We start from the raw sequence: 22987 nt of genomic DNA on the forward strand, positions 1-22987 counted from the left end.
GGTAAGTAATTTACCTTCTTTGTTGCAGGTGATTCCTAAGGCTGGTTTCTCTCAGTGCAGCCTGCAATGGTGCTGGCTGCCTCAGGGCAAACCAATCTTAGAGAGGGGATCTCCACAGGCATTAGGTCCTTGGCATATGCAACTAATTGGGCCTAACGTCTGGGTCAGGCATGGGTAAAGGACGCCTCTTGTTTGTTCTTACCCAATATGGCGGTCGGTGCATTCCATCTGGAAGTGTGTGCATGCTTCCTCCCGTCATTTTGGGGCCTTAGGTATGATGCAATTTCTAGGCCAATCACCCATTCCAGGCTTATTTGAAGGTAAAGATCTACTGAAAGCACGGCTCCATGGAGACCAAGACCATCCTTTTCAGCTACCAGGATCATTGTAAAGCATACACTGGCAGCTTGAGCTATTCTTCATTTGCATAGACAAATCAGTACAATACAACCCCCCAAGGTCTCCAAGATCATTGTCTGTTGCATAGCTTTGCAATGCAAAGGCGGCTTACCATGTGGCATGCAGAAGCCGACGAGGAATGTTGCTGTGGAAACACGAGTGCAGCTAGGGAGACTTGTGCATCACCATACCAAGAAAGTGGCTCCACACATTTTCTTCCAGTTATTCTCGGGAAGTGGGTGTTGCTGGCAAGGCCGGCATTTATTGCCCATTCCTGGTTGCCCTCGAGAAGGTGGTGGTGGCCCTTTATCTTGAACTGTTACAGTCTGTGTGATTAAGGTGCTCCCAAAGTGCTGTTAGGAAGGGAGTTCCAGGATTTTGATCCAGCGACAATGAAGGAAAGACGATATCAGGATGGTGTGCGACTTGGAGGGGAACTTGGAGGTAACGGTATTCCCATGCACTTGCTGCCCTTGTACTTCTAGGTGCTGGAGGTTGCGGGTTTGGTGGTTGTCGCTGTAGTGCATCCTATACATAGGATACACTGTAGCTATGATACGCCAGTGGTGGAGTGGACGTTTCGGCTTCTGGATGAGGTGCCAATCAAGCGGGCTGCTTTGTCCTGGATGGTGTCAAGTTTCTTGAGTGTTGTTACGGCTACACATATCCAGGCAAGTGGAGAGTATTCCATCACACTCCTGACTTGTGCCTTGTAGATGGTGAAAAGGCTTTGGGGTGTCAAGAGGTGAGACACTCGCCGCAGCATAATCTGCCTCTGACCTGCTCTAGCAGCCACAACATTTATGTGGCTGGTCCAGTTGAGTTTCTGGTCAATGGTGATCCCACAGGATGCTGATAGTAGGGACTCGACGATGGTTATGCCGTTGAATGTCAATGAGAGGTGGGTTAGGCGCTCTCTTGTTAGACATTTGTGTGGCCCATAATACTGCTGATAAGCATTCCTGAATGTGAGGAAACAGAGTTAGCAGCAGCGACAGTAAACGCGGTAGGCAGAGTACAACTTAATTTGAATCATATTTCCCTGCTATCCCTCCCTCCAGAAACGTGTAGTTTAAGTGTGCGCAGAAGTCAGTTTGAATGATGTACAGCCTATGCCTAGAAATGATAAACACTCAGCAGTCTAGACATCGTTCCAGCAGGGCCACACAGCAGGCCCACATCACATCCCTGCACAGGGTGCAAAAGGCAAGATAGGAGCACACTACTACCTCCCACCCTTCCCTCCTTCTCCGCATCCTTCTCTCCTAATCCCCCCTCACCCCCTTTCCTACACTCTTCTTCCTCTCTGCCCACCTCCCCCTCCTTCTCTCCTCTCCTTCCTTACTCACAGTATGCAAATTATAATAGAATGGGTTTTACAAAAATCACATTCAGAAAGAGCCTTTTATATTTAAAATAAATATTTATTAGTGATTTCAATATATTCCACATGCATCCCAAGTTAAACATTTGTACAATTTCCTTTAGCATACATTCCATATACAAGAACCATAGCACACTTTTAGTAAATGTATGTATCATAATATATGTATCAAGTACAAATTAGAAAAAGCTTTAGGCACTTAAGTACTTTTGCATCCCAACCGCTGTTACTGCACCCTATTCAAAATTACCAAATAAATTCAAAATTATCAAATGAATTAAATACTTAAGGCTTATAAAATACAGTGTAAGACTGCCCCTAAACCAGTTTGTAGCACTCAGATAGAAGCCCTCCAATCATCTTTAAATTCTCATTTTTTTAAACCTAATGACAAGCATTTTTTTCTCTAAAAATAAAATGCAGTAGACTGACTGTTTCACAGATATTAAGAGTGATGTGATTACAAACAGTAGTAAAGATGCATTTGTCAATTCAAGTTTGCCATGTAGAACAGTATTGCACAGGGAATACCTCAGAGAGGTCAGTGCTTCAAGAAGGGAATGTTAAACAAATTTCCACACAAGTGTTACAGCACGTGTATCTGACTTTAACTAAAAGTGGAATTTCAAGTTTTAACCTTACCACATACATATATATGAGGTAAGTTTCTAACAGCAAGACACTAACAAATATTAGAACAAATTTAAGTCTTTTACATGCTAACAAGGGACTGTTACATTTGAGTTAACCACTTTTAAAACACTTTTAGCTAGTAGGTGAAGCACTTAATCAAATACATAAAGTACAACTGAGGGTTTGTATATAAGGTGTTGTGAAAGTTGACAGGATAAAGGCAACCCATCTCAGCAGCAATAGCGTCTCCTGAAGCACTGGATATCTAAGTTGAATGCGTTTGATAGGTAAGTTCCACCAGCATAAGCGGTTAGAAGCCAGTATTCCAAGGAACAAAAATGAATTGTGTTTGTCTGTGTTAAGGAGACTCTTCTGAAACCAGGCCACAACCAAGAAATTCATCCTCGAAAATACTGAAAGAAAAGCAAAACAGATTAAATTCAAACTGAAAATCAAATGGGGTATGATCAGACAGACAATAAATAAAATTATCTCTGCACCTTATTCAAGTAATACTGTTTATAACTATTTACAAATTTGGGTCTACCATACATGCTTTCTTAGGTTCAGTGGCACTGATTACTCCTTTAAACAGTCTCAGCATCTTACTTTTATGGCAGTTGACTCTCACTGACCTATATCTACATATCTGATAGCATAACCTAGGAATAGGACAATAGCATTCACCTTGTGATCGGGACCAGATACTTTCAGATGTCTTTCACACATATTTTTTCAGTCTCTCAAAAGTAGACCAAGTGACTTGACTTCAGATGAATTATTATGCTGCTTTATTTCCCACCAGGTGAACGTACAAAATCAAGTTATGATCGTATTCACTTACTTCTATCAATGTAACTTGTACTTGCTTAATATAAAAATAATCAAATTGCTATGTTACCCCACTTCAGTGGATTGTTTGCTTGACTTAAAGCAAATTCTTTAACTCCTCTCTCCTGTATACAATCCTTCTCACAGCCCTTTGTTCCATGACTGCCTCTAGCTTTTTGCAGCTGGAGAGAGTCAGGGAGGAAAGGGCCATGAGAAAAATCTTGAATCCAGTGTCAGCTTTTAGTCAAACTTCTTTAGTGCCTCATACACCAGTGACATGAAGTATCTTGGCATGATTTACATCAAATTAGGGATTTGTAATTTGTACTTATTAGGGATAACAATGGCAGTAGAAAAAAGTGACGCAGATATCAGCAAGACAAAAATAGAATCCATACGGATAGAGATAAAAGATAATAAAGGATCAATCACATGAAAAGATGCAGTCTACAGACCACCTAATAGTGGAAGGGAGGTGGATGAAGAAATATGCAGACAAATTAGGGAAATGAGTGAAAAACATATAATAATAATAATCATAGGGGATTTCAACTAACCAGATATTAATTGGACAGGCGAGGTAGGTAGAGGGGATAAAGGAATGGAATTCCTACAATGTGTACAGGACTCCTTTCTAACCCAATACGTAAAAAGCCCAACAAGGGAGGATTCGATATTGGATCTAGTAATGGGGAATGAACCAGAGCAGATAAGAGAGGTAAAGGAGGGGAACATATAGGCAATAGTGACCATAATATAATACGATTTAAGATGATAATTGAGAAGTACATAAATATGACAAAAACCAGGTTAATAGATTGGAGAAAAGCTGATTTTGAGGGGCTGAGAATAGAACTGGGGGGGGGGGGGAAATGGGCAACAATATTGGCAAACAATAATGTAGAACAGCAATGGAAACATTTAAAACGGTGTTCAACAGAGTGCAGGAAAAATATATTCCGCTAAAAGGAAATAACAAACTAAATAATAATGAGACACCATGGATGAATAAAGCCATAGGGGAACAATTGAGGGTAAGGAAAGAGGCATACATTAAGTACATAGACAGCAGGGAAGTGCATGATAAGAGAGAATACAAAAAGATTAGGAGAGAAGTCAAAAAAAATTAGGGAGGCAAAGAGGAACTATGAAATTAAATTATCAAGGAACATAAAACAAAAGAGTAAAATATTTTATAGGCACATCAATAAAAAAAAGGTTGGTTGGGATGGGAATAGGGCCATTAAGGGATAGTCAGGATAATATCACAGGTAACGATAGAGAGATGGCAGAAATATTAAATAATTATTTTGCTTCAGTATTTACCAGGGAGATAGAACAGGTGGACATGACATTGGATGATGAGATTAGTAAATGAGATAAGTGCATTTAAAATAAAAAAAGGGGATACATTAAATAAATTAAAATCAAACTCAAAGAGGATAAAACCCCTGGTCTGGATGGATTGCATTCACGCATTTTAAAAGAATCTAGGGAAGAGATAGCAGAGGCATTACTACGCATATTTAATAATTTGTTAGAAAAAGGTATAGTGCCAGAGGACTGGTGGATAGCTAATGTAATACCGATATTTAAGAAGGGGGATAGAACATGTCCAGGGAATTATAGACCAATCAGCTTAACATCGGTGGTAGGAAAAATAGTGGAATCCCTACTAAAGGAGAAAATAGAAGAACATCTAGAAACCAAAAATATAATAATGAATAGTCACCATGGATTTCAATAGGGAAAGCCTTGTTTGACCAACCTCATTGAATTTTTTGAAGAGGTAACAGAGAATGTAGACAATGGTAATGCAGTAGATGTAATTTATCTGGATTTTCAAAAGGCCTTCGATAAGGTACCCCATAATAGACTGATGAATGAACAAGGTCAGCAAATGCAGAGATAGGGGACAAGTAGCAGAATGGATTGCTGGCTGGCTTCAGGACAGAAAGCAGAGAGTAGGAGTAAAAGGTAGCTAGTCACAGTGGCAGAAGGTGGGTAGTGGTGTTCCACAAGGATCAGTGCTGGGACCACTGCTGTTCACAATTTACATCAACGACTTAGAAATCAAAAACACAATTTATAAATTTGCGGATGACACCAAATTGGGGGAGAGAGGAATAGTCAATACTGAGGAGGACTGCAACAAATTGATATACCTATCAATTCATCCAATGAAAAGCGACGAGTTAAGACAGTAACTATAGGTTTTTATTGACTAAATAACAGAGCCCACCCTCGTGGGTGATCGGATCCAACAAGGAGGAATACCAGCCAGTCGACCACCTTTATACCTGGGCAGGTAGGTGGAGCCATGGGCGGAGTCAGCAGTGGTCAGCCCAGGTATAACAGCGTGACAAGAGGCGACCTCGTGTAGTGATACAACAGTGTAAACAGTGATAACCATAGTGTAATGATGTAACAGTGATAACCATAGTGTAACGATAGTGAACGATAAAAGTGGTTTACCACATTCACCCCTTGTTTAGATTTGAGTCCGGCGGGGTGAAGTGTACTACCAGTTCGGGTATGTCAGTCTGTCCGGAGGCCTCGTAAGCCTTTCTGATCGTCGCAGCAGCGGCGGCGGTGATGCAGTATCCAATGTTAATGCTGGTGTCTGCGTAGGCTCGTGGGGTTCCGGCATGCCGTCTACCTGGGCTGGATTTGGGGGGGTGGTGGGGGGTAACGGTGGTGTCTCAGGGATGCCCGAGGGTGCGAGGTCTCGTAAGGAGACTGTGTCCTCCCGCCCGTCTGGGTATGCCACATAGGCGTACTGGGGGTTGGCGTGCAGGAGGTCCACCCTCTCGACCAGGGGGTCCGTTTTATGGGCCCTCGCGTGCTTTCGCAGCAAGACGGGCCCCGGAGAGGTCAGCCAAGTTGGTAGCGTGGTTCCCGTAGTCGACTTCCTGGGGAAAACAAACATTCGTTCATGGGGGGTGGCGTTAATGGCAGTGCAAAGCAGTGACCGGATGGAATGCAGCGCTGCCGGGAGGACTTCCTGCCAGTGAGAGGTTGGGAGGCCCTTGGACTTTAAGGCTAAGAGAACGGCCTTCCAGACGGTCGCGTTCTCTCTTTCCACCTGGCCGTTCCCTCGGGGGTTGTAGCTGGTGGTCCTGCTTGCAGCAATACCTCTCGCTAGTAGGAACTGGCGAAGTTCCTCGCTCATGAAGGAGGAGCCCCGGTCGCTATGTATATAGTTCGGGAACCCGAACACGGCGAAGAGGTCGTTCAGGCATTTGATGACCGTGGTACTGGTCATGTCTGGGCAGGGGAAGGCAAAGTGGAAACGGGAGTACTCGTCAATGATGTTGAGGAAGTACACATTACGGTCAGAGGATGGGAGGGGTCCCTTAAAATCGATGCTCAAGCGCTCGAAGGGGCGGGTGGCCTTGATCAGGCTTGCTCTGTCCGGCCTAAAGAAATGCGGTTTGCATTCGGCACAGGTTTGGCAGTTCATGGTCATGGTCCTGACCTCCTCGATGGAGTAGGGCAGGTTGTGGGCCTTAATGAAGTGGTAAAGTCTGGTGACTCCAGGGTGGCAGAGGTCGTTGTGGAGGGTCTGCAGTCTATCAATTTGCGCGTTGGCGCATGTACTTCGTGATAGAGCATCTGGGGGTTCGTTCAGTTTACCAGGCCGGTACAAGATCTCAATCATAGGTGGAGAGCTCGATTCTCCACCTCAAGATCTTGTCGTTCTTGATTTTGCCCCTCAGCTTGTTATTAAACATAAAAGCGACCGAACGCTGATCGGTGAGGAGGGTAAATAGTTTGCCTGCCAGGTAATGCCTCCAGCGTCGTACAGCCTCCACGATCGCCTGGGCCTCCTTCTCGACCGAGGAGTGTCGGATCTCAGGGCCCTGGAGGGTCCTTGAGAAGAAGGCCACCGGTCTCCCCTCCTGGTTAAGGGTTGCGGCTAGGGCGAAGTCGGATGCATCGCTCTCCACTTGGAAAGGGATAGACTCATCCACCGCGTGCATTGTGGCCTTAGCAATGTCTCCCTTAATGAGGGAGAAGGCTGCGCACGCTTCTGCCGTCAGGGGGAAGGAGGTGGACTTCATGAGGGGTCTGGCTTTGTCCGCATAATTCGGCACCCATTGGGCATAGTAGGCGAAGAGCCCCAGGGTCCTCTTCAGCGCCTTTGGACAGTGGGGGAGGGGAAGCTCCATGAGGGGGCGCATTCTTTCGGGGTCGGGGCCGATGACTCCGTTCTCTACTACGCAGCCAAGGATGGCAAGGCGCGAGGTGTTAAACACACATTTCTCCTTATTGTAGGTGAGGTTCAGCCGTTGGGCCGTACGGAGGAATCTCTCCAGATTAACATCATGGTCCTGCCGGTCGCGGCCGCAGATGGTGACGTTATCTAGATAGGGGAACGTGGCTTGCAGCCCGTTCTGGTCAACCATCCGGTCCATCTCCCTTTGGAAGACCGAAACCCCGTTGGTGACGCTGAAGGGAACCCTAAGGAAGTGGTAGAGGCGGCCATTCGCCTCGAAGGTGGTATACTGGCGGTCCTCAGGGCGGATAGGGAGTTGGTGGTAGGCCGACTTAAGGTCGATGGTAGAGAATACTCGGTACTGTGCAATCTGATTGACCATATCAGATATGCGGGGAAGGGGGTATGCGTCCAGCTGGGTGTACCGGTTTATGGTTTGGCTGTAGTCGATGACTAGGCGGTTTTTATCGCCGGTCTTAACGACTACGACCTGGGCACGACAGGGGCTGTTGCTCCTCTCGATGATGCCTTCTTTCAGGAGACGCTGCACCTCAGAGCTAATAAAAGCTCTGTCCCCGGCGCTGTACCGCCTGCTCTTGGTAGCGACGGGTTTACAGTCGTGGGTGAGGTTGGCGGAACCCTGAGGGTGGATAGGCCGCAGGTGGTGCGCGGTGGGCGGTTTAAAGGCTGTTGGTTGTCGACTGTGAGCGGGGGGAGGGGTCCACCGTATGCCAAAGTGACACTTTGAAGGTGGGATTGGAAATCCAGCCCTAGTAGGACGGCAGCGCAGAGTTGGGGCAGGACGAGAAGTTTAAAATTTTTATACTCCGTGCCCCTAACCGACAGGGTCACAACACAGTATCCGCTGATGTCTGTTGAATGGGAACTCGACGCCATCGAGATCCGGTTGCGCGTTGGCTGGACAGTGAGGTTGTAGTGGCTCACCGTGTCTGGATGGATGAAACTCTCCGTGCTTCCGCTTTCGAACAGGCAGGTCGTGGCGTGGCCGTTTACTTTGATGTCCATCATGGACTTGGACAGGTGATGCGGGCGAGCTTGGTCCAGTGTGACGGAGGCTAGTGTATGGCTGAGCGAGCTGCTGTAGTCTGCGGGTGAGGCTGTGGTCGGGTCTGGAGACAAGGTGGCGGTCGAGTGTGGTGAACAAAATGGCGGTGCCCACGACGTTGCATAAAATGGCGGAGAAGATGGCCGCCCCCACAACTCACATGAGGCACTGCCGGTGTCGGTGGCCTTGATCAAAGATGGCCGCCCCCACGACTCACACGAGGGGATACTGGCATCTGTGGCCTTGATGAAAGATGGCTGCCCCCACAACTCGCATGAGGCACTGCTGGCGTCTGTGGCTTTCCCCCTGCAGGCCTTCGCGAAGTGGCCTTTCTTGTGGCAGTCGGAGCAGGTCGCGTTTCTTGCAGGGCAGCGCGCCCTCGGGTGTTTCGCCTGGCCACAGAAAAAGCAGCCGGCGGCCCGATCGCGGGGCTCCGATGTCGCAGCCGGTACCGGGGGTGGCGGTCCCGATCGGGTCCGGGACGCCGACGCTGAGGTAGGTCCCAGAGGCGGCGGTGCGAGGGGTATTGCGGTCGGGGTCGGGCCCGAGTCCCAGGGTCGCGCAGCACAGTACCTGGAATACGCCTCGAGGTCCCGATGGGCCACTTCCAGAGAGCGAGCGAGGGCTGCAGCTGTGTTCAGGTCGAGGTCCTTTGATTCGAGCAGTCTTTGCCGTGAGTAGTCAGACCGAAGGCCTTTCACGAAGGCATCGCGGATATTCTCTTCAGTATTTTCTGCAGCCGTTACAGCTTTAAAGTCACAGTCCCTGCCGAGTGTTTGTAGCGCCCGTAAAAATTCATCTACAGACTCTCCTGGCTGTTGCGGGCGGGATCTTAGGAGATGTCTGGCATACATAGAATTTACCGGGCTCCGGTACTGCTCTTTCAGCAGGTTGAGGGCGGCCTCGTATGTAGTAAGGTCCTGGATGAGTGCAAATACTTTAGGGCTCACTTGGGCGGTCAGAACTCTTAGTTTGGATCTCTGAGGCACGCCGGATTCTCCCAGGTAGGATTCGAAACAGCTCAGCCAGTGTTTGAAGTTGAGGGCTGAGTTTGCTGCCTGTGGGTTTAGATCCAGGTATGGCGGTCGGAGGGCTCGCAGCCAGGCCGGCTGCTGTGGCTGTTGTAGCTGGGCGTCTGACTGGTCGTTTGGCTGCTCCGTTAAAGACATTTCAAAATTTAGCCAATAAAATTGATATACCTATCAATTCATCCAATGAAAAGCGACGAGTTAAGACAGTAACTATAGGTTTTTATTGGCTAAATAACAGAGCCCATCCTCGTGGGTGATCGGATCCAACAAGGAGGAATACCAGCCAGTCGACCACCTTTATACCTGGGCAAGTAGGTGGAGCCATGGGCGGAGTCAGCAGTGGTCAGCCCAAGTATAACAGCGTGACAAGAGGCGACCTCGTGTAGTGATACAACAGTGTAAACAGTGATAACCATAGTGTAACGATATAACAGTGATAACCATAGTGTAATGATAGTGAACGATAAAAGTGGTTTACCACACAAGTTACATTAATAAACTTGCAGAATGGGAATATAATTGTCAAATGAAGCTCAACACAGATAAATGTGAGGTATTACATTTTGGTAGGAAGAATAGGGAGGTCACTTATCACTTGGAGGGTGTGAGTCTAGGTGGGGTAGTGGAACAAAAGGATCTTAGAGTACAAATACAAAAGTTGCACCGCAGGTTAGCAAGGCCATAAAAAAAGCAAACCAAGCACTAGGGTTTATTTCTAGAGGGATAGAATTGAAAAGTAGGGAAGTTATGCTAAACCTGTATCGAACCTTGATTAGACCAGATTTAGAGTACTGCGTACAGTTCTGGTCGCCATATTATAAAAAGGATATAGAGATACTGGAGAAGATTTACTAGGATGATACCAGAAATGTGAGTGTATACATATCAGGAAAGGATGAACAGGCTTGGTCTCTTTTCTCTTGAAAAAAGGCTGAGGAGTGACCTAATAGAGGTCTTTAAAATTATGAAAAATTTTGATAAGAGTGGATACAGAGAGAATGTTTCCACTTGTGGGGAAGAGCATAACTGGAGGCCATCAATATAAGATAGTCACCAAGAAATCCAATAGGGAATTCAGAAGAAACTTCTTTACCCAGAGAGTGGTGAAAATGTGGAACTCACGACCACAGGGAGTGGTTGAAGCGAATAGTATAGATGCATTTAAGGTGAGGCTAGACTAGCTTATGAGGGAAAAGGGAATAAGAGGGTTGTGCTGATAGATTTAGATGAGGAAAGACGAAAGGAGGCTCGTGTGGAGTATAAACGCCGGCATGGACTGGTTGGGCCGAATGGCCTGTTTCTGTGCCGTATATCCTATGTAAAATTATGTGGTTATAAACCAATGGAAATTTCTCACTAGCCACCTGTTCATAAAGTAGTGTTTCAGCACAAATAAAATAAATCACATTAGAAGCAGTTTTTAACACTTCAACATTACATAAAATATCAGGAACACAGTGACTATGGGGAGCCTTTTACAATGGCCCTATCTCTCAGACACAAATTAAAAAGTATTGTGACCTGCCACTTTCTCTGTATCTCAGTTTTGTCGTATTTTATTTTCACACATTAAAATCAACCAGAATGCAATTTTATTATCCAAGTCCAGTGAATGGTTGTTTAATCTCTGTGTTCCTTTTTAAATCAATACACAATAAGTTGTGCAGGACAAATGGCTGCCAGTGAAAGTGTCGACAGACCAAAACAGAGAGAGTATTAAAATACTGACAACCAAACCTAGGTAACTAAGGAATTAGAGGAAAAAGAGAAACAGGAAGGAATCAGACAAAACTGCTTTCTAGTTAGATTTACAGAACTTCAAATAACAGAGGAAGGCCAGAATTCAGAAAATAAAACCATTAAACCAGACTTTCTATCTCTCTATTAGCACCAAGACTTCAAGTTAGCACTGGTTACTCACTGGAGTTACAAAAACTCTTCCCTTTGCCCAACAGCAGCTTTACCGGTCGGAGATATCGCAGCTAGAAGTCCATCCACAATTTCTCGCTTTATTTCTCCAACAATTGATTCTCTTATCTGATGGGCACAAAAAAAAATCCTTCAGTGTCACAGCATGCTCACCCAATTGGCATTAAGCTGGAAGCATTTCTGAAATCCCTCCATTTTTCTTCGCATTCTTGGTATCACCAGACCTTGTAGCTCCTGCATGCAAGTGTAGACAGGTGGCTACTCCCAAGGCTCTGGCAGTATTCTTCTTCAGGCAGCTGCTACAAGGTAAGACAGTGGCCCAGCTAGGTCAACCATTCTGCATAATCCTCGCTATGGCAGTGCAGTTGAGATTAGTACTGGAAATGCATAGCACTTAATTGAACACTACTTGATTACAAAGACTTGTATATCTTGGCTCAGCAAGAAAGGAGTTGGGAAATTCACAAGATGCAGATACCCTCCCTACCAGCTCAATCCTAGACTCTTATTCATAGCACGAGAGCTAGGAAAAATGTTTCAAGTTTGTTTTGTTCTCATTCTGTAGCACTTTAAAAATATGTAGTACAGAGTGAGAACAAGCTGATGGTCTAGAATGATCATAAAACCAAACTTCACTATCTATACATTTAATTCATAAAAACATTAAAACTACTTATGGAGACAAGCTCCTCTAGCAGAAGATCGTGTCCACAGGGAATATAAAGTCGATGCCCCATCTAAACAAATATATCAATTAGTAAAACTATTTGGCGCAAAACATCTAAAATATAAACAAAAACTTAGCTGCCAACATTCATGTATAACTTTACAAGCAATGAAACCAAATGTCTAATTCTAAGAGATCTGAAGCCTAGTTCAATTTTTCTAAATACTTTGCATAATTTCTGATGTAAGAAAAAGGAGACTTACCATCAAGTAACTTTAAAGTAAGCTTTAAGTAACTTATAAACACACTATATACACAAGAGAGGTCTTTACCATGCCTCTGGTAGAAGCCTCTTACAATACTGAACAGACCAGTATTTATACCAGTCCAACAGGAAGTGACATATGACAGGAAGTGAGGTATGTACACAGTTCATAGTTCATAGTTCACAGGAAGTGATGACATAACTTCCCGGATGTTATCATTTTTATCACATTCTTCCCTCCTGCAGGATTAGGAGGCTGTGGTCTACCTTTTGGTCCGCAGCCGCCGAACAAGGAAGAGTCGCACCCGTTTGGATTCCCGTCGTAGAGGGTCGCTGGTCCACTTACATGCGGTTGGCCATTGGTCAGAGTCTGTGTGGCCTGGATTGCCCTGTGAAGGGTCGGGGAGATCATGGCTTCGAGTACGAGCCCCAATAGGTTCAAAGTCGGACTGCCTCTGTTCAGAGGGAGGTGCAGAGCTGGTCTGTGGCGGATCAGTACTTTCATGCGCGGTACTGGGAGGGTCGCAACCTTGAGCACGGGGTTCTACCGGCACCAAGCTAGTTGGTGTCCGATCAGGATCCTGGAGAGGGGTACCCGATAGGTCCCAAGAGTTTCCTGGTGAAATGCCATCACCCGATGTCCCACTAGGTCCTGGTGGGCAGGGAGCCAGATCCCGTAATGATACGGTAGATTCTCGGCCGTCGGAATATCGTATGTTTGCATAGGTGGGGTTGGCATCGGTTAGTTCGACCTCATCTACAAGAGGGTCATTTTTAGACGTCCGAACGTATCTTCGGAGTAATACAGGTCCAGGAGTAGTTAGCCATGACGGGAGTGATGTCCCATGAGATGAGCGACGCTGGAATCCAAAGAACCGCTCATGAGGTGTAGTATTTGTGGCTGTAGAAAGCAGGGACCGTATAGAATGCAATGCATCCGGAAGCACTGTTTCCCATTGCTGGTCTGGTAGGCCCCGAGATCTTAAAGCGAGACGTACGGAATTCCAGATGATACCGTTATACCTCTCTACCTGCCCATTTCCGATGGGATGGTATGGTGTTGTTTTGCTTGTAGCAATTCCCCGTTCTGAGAGGTAGTCCTTGAGTTCCCTTGACATAAAGGATGGACCCCGATCTGAGTGAATATAAGCCGGCATGCCAGAGAGAGAAAATACCTGCTCAAGGCAGCAGATTACTGTGGACGCCAGCATATTGGAGCAGGGGAAGGCAAACGGAAAACGTGAATATTCGTCGATCATGGCGAGCAAATACGTGTTCCGAGTTGAAGAGGGCACTGGGCCCTTAAAATCGATGCTAAGTCGTTGCATCGGTTGGGTTGCATGTATGAGTATACCATCTGAGGGGCGGAAGAACTGAGGTTTTAATTCCGCACAAAGCCGGCATTCTGAGCATATTTTCTTTACATCTCCAGTGGAAAAAGGGAGATTCCGTGATCGTACGAAATGTAGCATGCGCGTAACGCCAGGATGACACAAACCATTGTGGACATCCATGAGAGTGGAGGATGACATAGTGGAGCAGAATGCCCGTGTGAGGGTGTCCGGGGCCACATTCTCCTTGCCAGGCCGATAGAGAATGGTATAACCAAAAGAGGCCAGTTCCATCCTCCAAAGTTGTATTTTATTATTCTTAATTTTGGTTCGTTTTCGATTATCGAGCATGAAGGCGACTGATCGTTGGTCCGTGATCAATGTAAAGTGCTGGCGAGCTAGAAAATGGTTCCACTTCCGTACTGCCTCTATGATGGCTGTGGCTTCTTTCTCAACCGGAGGATAATGTAGCTCGGCACCTTGTAAGGTCCTGGACATAAATGCTACAGGACGACCTTCCTGATTCAGAGTAGCCGAGATCGCCACCTCCGAGGCATCACATTCAACCACGAAAGGGAGATTCTCATCAATGGAGTGAAGAGCCGCTTTCTCCAACTGTTTTTTGAGAAGGTTAAAGGTTGCAACAGCCGCTGTTCCCAGTGGAAATGATCTAGCATGCAGCAAGGGTTGGATTTTGTCCGAAAAATGAGGAATCCATTTAGCGTAGTATGCAAACAGACCGAGAGCCCGACGTAAAGAAGCCGGATTCTTAGGTGACGGGAGCTCTTGGAGCGGGCGAAGTCTTTCTGGGTCTGGCTTAATGATACCATTGCCTACGCAGTAGCCAAGGATGTTGATGGTCGGTTGCGACTCAACAGATTTGGATTCATTCAGGGTCAAATTGCGGCGATGGAGGGCATCCCGAAATTTTTGGAGGTTGGAGTCGTGTTCCTGTTGATCGTGACCTGCAATGGTAATGTTATCAAGATAGGGAAAAGTGTCCCTTAGGTTTTCCTGCTTAACCAGGCCATCCATTGCCCGTTGAAAGACAGCCACTCCATTAGTAACCCCGAATGGGAGGCGACGAAATTGGTACAGCCGTCCATTAGCCTCAAAGGCTGTGTACTGCTTATCTGAGACCTTCAAGGGTAACTGATGATAGGCACTTTTTAAATCGTAAGTTGAGAACACTTTGTATTCGGCCAGTTTATTAACCATATCATCAATGCGTGGCAATGGGTAGGCGTCCAAGTCGGTATATTGATTGATGGTTTGCGAATAATCGATGCATAGTCGCTGTTTGTGAGGTTTTAGAGGGTTCTTGACAATGACGACTTGAGCCCGCCAGGGCGACGAACATGGTTCAATGATATCCTCTGCTAGAAGTCGAGAGATTTCAGCCGCAATAAAAGATTGGTCTTCCTGATTAAAGCGCCGCGATTTCGTTATTATCGGTTGGCATTGAGGCGGAATACTGGCAAATAATGAGGGTTCATTAAGTGAAGCTGCTGATAATGCACAAAATGGTAATTTAGATGGTATATTAGAAATAGTAAGTCCAGGTTTGGATCCACCAAACTCAATGGTGAGTTTCTTATGCTGTTTTTGGAAGTCCAGCCCTAAGAGGAGATCACTACATAAGTCTTTGAGCACCGAAAGTCGGGTGGAGGGATACATACGACCATGAAGTGTCATATCAACAACACAAAAGCCGGAGATTCTGGTATTAAGTGATGACTGGGCCATCGCAATTGCCTGGTCCGATGGAAAGACATGTAGTTTCAATTTCGCAACAATCTGTTCCTTAATGAAACTATCAGTACTTCCTGAGTCAATTAAGGCATCTAAGGTATGCCCTTTAATTGAAATTTTTGTGGCTGCCTGAGACAGGTTCTGTGGGCAAGCAGCTGTAATTGGTGTCGTTGCACAGAGAGTGGCTAAAACTCTCGGTGTGCTTCTTCGGGAGAGAGCTCGAGAGGAAGCTTGATAGGTCCTAGCTGGAGCATCTTGATAGGCCCTAATTGGGGCAGTTCGGTAGGCCTTAGCTGGATTGGCCCTCGTAGAGGCCCTTGATAGGCAAACTTTAGCAAAGTGTCCTTTTTTCCCGCAATAACTGCAGATTGCATTGCGAGCAGGGCAGGTTTTCCTGGGGTGAAAAGCATCTCCACAAAAGAAGCATTCCTTCCTAGATTGCCAAGAGGCTGCTAAAGTGGGGTCATCCTCCTCTTCTTCATCAGAATTATCAGAATTAGATTCCCCCATGATAGGGTTCACCTGAGACCGCTTGAATTGTCTGGTTGCAGCTACAGCAGCAGATCGAGATCTGGGCAGCTGATAGAGGTCTGCATTTCTCTTTGCCAAATCCAGTGAACAAGCTAGGTCAAAAGCTTTTTGTAGCTCAAGTGTTTTACTTTCTAGTAGACGCTGGCGTATAAATGGAGAGGCAATCCCGCAGATGAAAGCATCACGAATCATTTCTTGGCGGTACAGCTCAGCTGAGGCTGCCTGAAAGTTACAATCTACGCTGAGCCTGCGAAGTTCTTGCAGGAATTCGTCAATTGATTCCCCTGGCCCTTGTCGGGCTGTGGCCAGTAGATGTCTAGCATAGACCTCATTTGGGGTCTTCGCATACAGTTTCTTAAGTGCCCGAATCACCTCTTCGTAACTATCCCAGTCATCAACATATTCGAACACTTTTGGGGTCACATAATTGACAAGTATCTTCAATTTAGCAGGAGCATCCACTTTACATTCATCCAGAAAATTCTCAAAAGTACGATACCAATGCTTCCATACCCTGCCAGCTGCTGGTGTATTCGGGTCCAAGTCCAGACGAATAGGTCTAAGGATTTTCTCCATGATGGGTGGTTCCCTGGATCCTTAACTTCCGAGTTTGTCTGAAGGTCTAGTATTTGTCAGTGTAAATACTAAGTTACTTAAATTGATGTAAGAAAAAGGAGACTTACCATCAAGTAACTTTAAAGTAAGCTTTAAGTAACTTATAAACACACTATATACACAAGAGAGGTCTTTACCATGCCTCTGGTAGAAGCCTCTTACAATACTGAACAGACCAGTATTTATACCAGTCCAACAGGAAGTGACATATGACAGGAAGTGAGGTATGTACACAGTTCATAGTTCATAGTTCATAGTTCACAGGAAGTGATGACATAACTTCCCGGATGTTATCATTTTTATCACAATTTCTTCACAATTTTTTTCAAGATAACTAAAATATGGAAACAATGCCTCCAAACCTCCGCCAGAGATTTGTAATTGTTTATTACAGCAATTACTAAAAGTGAACAAGAAATGTAATCTCTTGTGGGCACACAGTTTCTTCAGTCAATTAATTTAATACACAGCAGTTTTTTTATGTTTGTGTGGGAGAATTTGGACATATTCTAAGAACTGACTGTGCTGCATTTCTGCTATGTTGACCGTGAATCAGTGTTTGTTAAATGCTAATAGTATTGTTCACACCCTATAGGTTATGACTTTTCAATTTGTCAAACAGAGAGTGAATTTGAAATTTAATATCCAACCTCTTGTATTTAAGTACTAGGATCCGGTTGGAGCCACTGGATGGGAGGAAGGAATTTTTTTTTTTTTTTAGTGTTTTCTTTCTGCTTTTCTCAAATTCTTTCTTTTCTGTCCCTACAAAGTCAACACTATTACTGGTTATGATACACAGAATGCGTGTCTCGCTGTTCATTGTGTGAGTCAGATAAGCTGCTGAAAGGCTCCAAACTATATTACTGCTGTATATTTTTTTAAATTCTACATTTCTGAAGTTGAGAGTTGATATATTAATGAACCATGAACTAATGATAAATGGGCCAGCGATAAGAAATTGTGTCACTAACAATCATTTCTGAATGCCAGGACGGCAATCTTCAGTTAATGAAACCCTTCCTTATACCAAATATGATCAATGGATTTAAATAATAAAGTTTCTAATATTAAATATTTAGCAATTAATTGGACGAACAGCGTAGAAATAGCTAAAAGGTAAAGAGATCTGAGGGCATTCAGAGATTTTCCTTTTAGTATGTCAAGGAATGGTGGAGCAATAATGCTAAATTTGTACAGGGCTCCGGCCAAAATAAACCACATCTTGAATACTGTGTCCAATTTTGGTCAATAAATCACAAGGGAACTATTTAAGAGCTCTAGAGGCAGTATGAAGAGGAGCCACGAGAATGGCCGCCAGCCTCTACAATGCTGATTAAAGAAGCAAGGGTTATTTAGCCTTAAAAGGCAATGGAGGGGGGAGGGGAGAAACATCTTATAGAAGTATACAAGATACTAAATGGGACAGGAAAGGTAAACCTTGAGCATAACTTCAAGATCAGCCAAGAAAATAGGACAAAGGCATCCGTTCAAAGTGGTGAAGAGCTAATTCAAGAAAACGTCGTCAAACAAATAGTAATCTTGTGAATGGTCTAACTTTCACATATTTAAAACCTTATTGAATAAAGAGAACAGAATGATTAGTTTCTTTTTGAGAGACAGCATGACACTGGAAAAATCTACTTTTCTCAAGTATATTTTCCTTCTATGGTTTACCAATCCATTATCAGTTTAAGAACAAGCATAGAAAATGTACATTGATGTCCTTGAAAGAGTTTATTACCAGGTCATATTGAATAATATTCAAACCCAAACCCAGTTTCTAAGTTGTGCAAGGTTATTCACTCTTGGCATTTATGTGATATGATAAATATTCATAAATTGTGTTTCAGAAAAGTCTTTAATAACTCTGGCCCTAAGCATTGATTTATTATTAGTTCTTAGGAGGTTAAGTCAGCAATAGAATGATTTATAAACTTTACTTTTTAAATCTTTGTTTGCAAGGGTTGTTTCTCGAGCTTGGTAAACAACTATTTTGGATAGCGAGAGGGGGAGCAGGCTTTCTAGGGTGATTTCAGCCAAAAAATAAAATCTTTCATGAATCTGAATTCATAAAACAAAGGTTGCCAGTCTGATAAAGGCAGAATTGGCCTAGGTTTTCCCCACAAGTTTTATTTGATACAGATCCCCATTCTGTAGAGCAGACAATTCCCCTCACCTGACCCTCACCCAGTCTGTCTGGCTCTACTCACTGCTACCCAGAATGAATGTTTATAGGCCTCCACAGAGGAACTCTGGAAATGAAGATTAAAATGTCAAGTTTGTAAAAATGTTATTCAAGACAAAAGGAATTATCTAGGGAAGTAACCAGCAGTAGTGGTACTTAGCCAAATTTAAAATCATATTTAAATTAAACACGGGATTTGCACTGAACAATGGTCCAACTTTAGTCCAAACAGTAATGGTAATGTAGGGCACAGTATCAATCAAGAGATCAGAAGTGCATGTAACAAGAGCAATACAGTAATCATGGGGGACTTTAATCTACATATTGACTGGGCAAATCAAATTACCACTAATGGTGTGGAGGTCAAATTCTTGGAATGCATGCAAGATGGTTTCCTGGATCAGTATGTGGAGGAACCAACCAGGGAACAGGCTATTCTGGATCTGGTACTGTGTAATGAGAAAGGGCTAATCAATAATCTTGTGGTAAAGGGGCCTTTAGGGACAAGTGACCATAATATGATTGAATTTTACATTAAGTTTGAGACTGATGTAGTCCAATCTGAAACTAAGGTTTTCAATCTAAACAAAGGAAACTACAAGGGTATGAGGGACAAGTTGGCCATGGTAGATTGGGAGACTACACTAAAAGGTATGAAGGTGGACATACAATGGCTAATATTCAAGGAAATAATGCATAATTTGCAACAAACATATATTCCTCTAGGGCGTAAAAACCCAAGGGAAAAGAGATCCAACTATGACTAACAAAAGAAATTAAAGCTAGTATTAAGTCAAAGGAGGAAGTTTATAAAGTTGTCAGAAAAAGCGGTCAGCCTGAGGATTGGAATCTTTTTAGAAATCAGCAAAGTGGGACCAAGAAATTGATAAAGAAAGGGAAAATGGAATATGGGCACAAACTAACGAAAAATATAAAAACGGACTGTAAAAGCTTCTATAGGTATGTGAAAAGGAAAAGACTGGCGAAGGTAAATGTAGGTCCTTTACAGTCAGAGATGGGGGAATTTATAATGGGGAATCAGGGAATGGCAGAGAAATTAAGTAAATACTTTGGGCTGGATTTTCATTCAGCAGTCGGGAAGGAGGTGGGACTACAACTTGCGGGTTTTAGTCCCGCCTCCATCGACGTCCGGCCAATCGACGCGATTTTCCCTTGATTGACCTTGTTGAGCCCGCCCACCGGGCTCAGCAGGCCAATTAAGGGCCACCCGGCAACAGGTGACGTCACAGACTGAAATTTCATCTGTCAATAGTTTTTGACAGATGAAATATCAGTGTTTCACAGCTGTTTGAAGCTGTCAAACACTGACAGTCTGACTTCTAACCGGAGTCCTTCTACGCAGACTCAGTTAGAACTCTCACCGACACTGAAAGCTGAAGGCTGTCACTTTTGACAGATCACAGCCATTCGGCTTTCAGTGCCGGCTGAGTGATGGACTCCCGACGCCTAGAGGAAGAAAGGCTGTTAAGGTAAGTACAGGTAATTTAAACTTCTTTACACACATTAGACACACCAAACACACTTACCTTTGCACTCATGCACCCATCACTCATCACGACCCCTCCAAGCCCTTCAACCCGACGGCCCGCCTGTTCTAACCTGGCGTGGTTTGGAGCCGTCAGGAATCCCACACGGCACCCTTCAAAATAGGGATTCGGCTAAAAAATTGGCACTAATCCCTTCCCACCTCGGGTCGGTGGGTCCCCGCCTCCTCTGAAACTTACGTGGAGACGGGTTTTGGGCGGGGTGGTGTCGGGACCCCCGAATTCGGGAATTTTGCCCCCCGCACACCTAAAAGCCCGCCTCACTGAAAATCTGGCCCTTTGTTTCTGTCTTCACGGAGGAAGACACAAAAAAACTCCCAGAAATACGAGAAAACCAAGGGTGTGGCGAGAATGAGGAACTTAAAAAAAAATTATTAGTAAAAAAACAGTACTAGCAAAATTAATGGGACTAAGTGTCGATAAATCCCAAGGACCGGATGACCTACAGGAAACTTTGTGATATACAGCACCGACGGGACCGGCGTGTTGCCGATCTATCAAAACTGCCGGACATACAAAGTTAATGTTGAAGCATACGGAGGTTTTCATCTCTGTATCTGACAACAAACACTGTTGCTTAGCAACAGCTTCTAAAGAATCGGCTGCAGCTGCAAGCGTCTCTAGCTGAAGCTGTTGCTGTAGCTACAGACCTTGCGGTGGCTGACTGGGGAAACAAAAAGAATGAGATCTAAAAAAAACTTACAGAAAACGGCTCCTGATTTTTGCCGTTAGATCGAGTATTCCGGACATACAACCTCCGGATAAACCAAAGTTTCCTGTACATCCTAGGGTTTTGAAAGAGGTGGCCATTGGGATAGTGGACGCATTGGTTGTCATCTTCCAAAATTTTATAGATTCTGGAATGGTTCCTGCAGATTGGAGGATAGCAAATGTAACCCCGCTATTTAAGAAAGGAGGGAGAGAGAAAACGGGGAACTACTGACCTGTTAGCCTCGCATCAGTAGTTAGGAAAATGCTGGAATCTATTATAAAGGATAACTGGGCACTTAGAAACTAATAGTAAGATTGGGCAGAGTCAACATGGATTTATGAAAGGGAAATCCTGTTTGACAAACCTATTGGAGTTCTTTGAGGATGTAACTAGTGGAGTAGACAAAGGGGAACCGGCAGATGTGGTGTATTTGGATTTTCAGAAGACCTTCGATAAAGTCCCACACAAGAGGTTGGTGAACAAAATTAGGGCACATGGAATTGGGGGTAATATACTAGCATGGATTGAGAATTGGTTAACAGACAGAAAACAAAGAGTGGGGATAAACGGGTCTTTTTCAGGATGGCAGGCTGTGACTAGTGGGGTACCGCAAGGATCGGTGCTTGGGCCCCAGCTATTCACAATGATTTGGATGAGGGGACTAAATGTAACATTTCCAAATTTGCTGATGATACAAAGCTAGGTGGCAGTGTCAGTTGTGAAGAGGATGTGAAGAGGCTTCACGGGGATCTCGACAGGCTCAGTGAGTGGGTGAGAACATGGCAGATGGAATATAATGTGGATAAATGTGAAGTTAACCACTTTGGTAGAAAAAACAGAAAGGCAGAGTATTTCCTAAATGGTGAAAGATTGGGGAGTGCAGATGCTCAAAAGGACCTGGGTGTCCTTGTACATGAGTCACAAAGTGAATGTGCAGGTGCAGCAAGCCATTAGGAAGGCAAATGGTATGCTGGCCTTCATTACAAGAGGATTTGAGTACAGGAGTAAAGAAGTCTTACTCCAATTATATAGGGCCTTGGTGAGACCACACCTGGAGTACTGTGTACAATTTTGGTCTCCTTTCCTAAGGAAGGATATACTTGCCATAGAGGGAGTGCAACGGAGGTTCATGAGATTGATTCCTGGGATGGCAGGACTGTCGTATTCTCTTGAATTCAGAAGAATAAGAGGGGATCTCATTGAAGCATATAAAATGATTACAGGGCTTGATAGGGTGGATGCTGGGAGAATGTTTCCCTTGGCTGGGGAGTCTAGAACCAGGGGTCACAACCTCAGGATAAAGGGTAGGTGATTCAGGACTGAGATGAAAAGAAATTTCTTCACAGAGGGTGGTGAATCTTTGGAATTCTCTACCCCAGAGGGCTGTGGAGGCTCAGTCATTGGGTATATTCAAAACAGAAGTCGCTAGATTTCTGACTAGTAAGGGCATCAAGGGATATGGCGATAGGGCCGGTGAATGGAATTGAGGCAGATCAGCCATGATCTCATTGAATGGCGGAGCAGGCTCGAAGGGCTGAATGGCCTACTCCTGCTCCTATTTCCTATGTTATCATCTATATCTATATACAGTCGATTCAGAGTTCCTTTTCAACTTTTAAATTCAGCTCAATAAAATAGAACACTAACACTAAGTGTAAAATTGGCTGAATTTCAACTTTCAGCTGAATCCTGGCTAAGATGTTTAAGAATTATGAACATTATTGAAGTCAAGCATTAGTTTGGCTCAGTTGGCTACATTCCTATCTCCAGATCAGAAGATTGTAAGTTCAGGCCCCATTCTAGTTCTTGAGCACATAATTTCTTATTTAATACTGCTGCCACAGGGCTCTGCAGAAAATTAGACTGCTGCTG

General features: G+C 44.5%; 1 protein-coding gene across 2 annotated transcripts in view; it reads right to left on the bottom strand.

Annotated features, from left to right (window-relative positions):
- Positions 1–1802: 1802 nt before the first annotated feature.
- The window catches only part of itprid2 (ITPR interacting domain containing 2), a 216176-nt gene continuing 194991 nt past the window's right edge, over positions 1803–22987 (bottom strand). For both annotated transcript variants that reach the window (XM_085985961.1, XM_085985960.1), the window contains 2 exons: positions 11485–11600; positions 1803–2829 (listed from right to left, as the gene is read on the bottom strand). In XM_085985961.1, the coding sequence (XP_085842087.1) occupies positions 11490–11600 (111 nt within the window). In that variant the 3' untranslated portion in view covers positions 1803–2829; positions 11485–11489. The remainder of the gene's footprint in view (positions 2830–11484; positions 11601–22987) is intronic.

The sequence above is a fragment of the Somniosus microcephalus genome, chromosome 4 (genome assembly GCF_052327205.1).
Source record: "Somniosus microcephalus isolate GS21.2 chromosome 4, FLI_Smic_1.0, whole genome shotgun sequence".
NCBI lineage: Eukaryota > Metazoa > Chordata > Chondrichthyes > Squaliformes > Somniosidae > Somniosus > Somniosus microcephalus.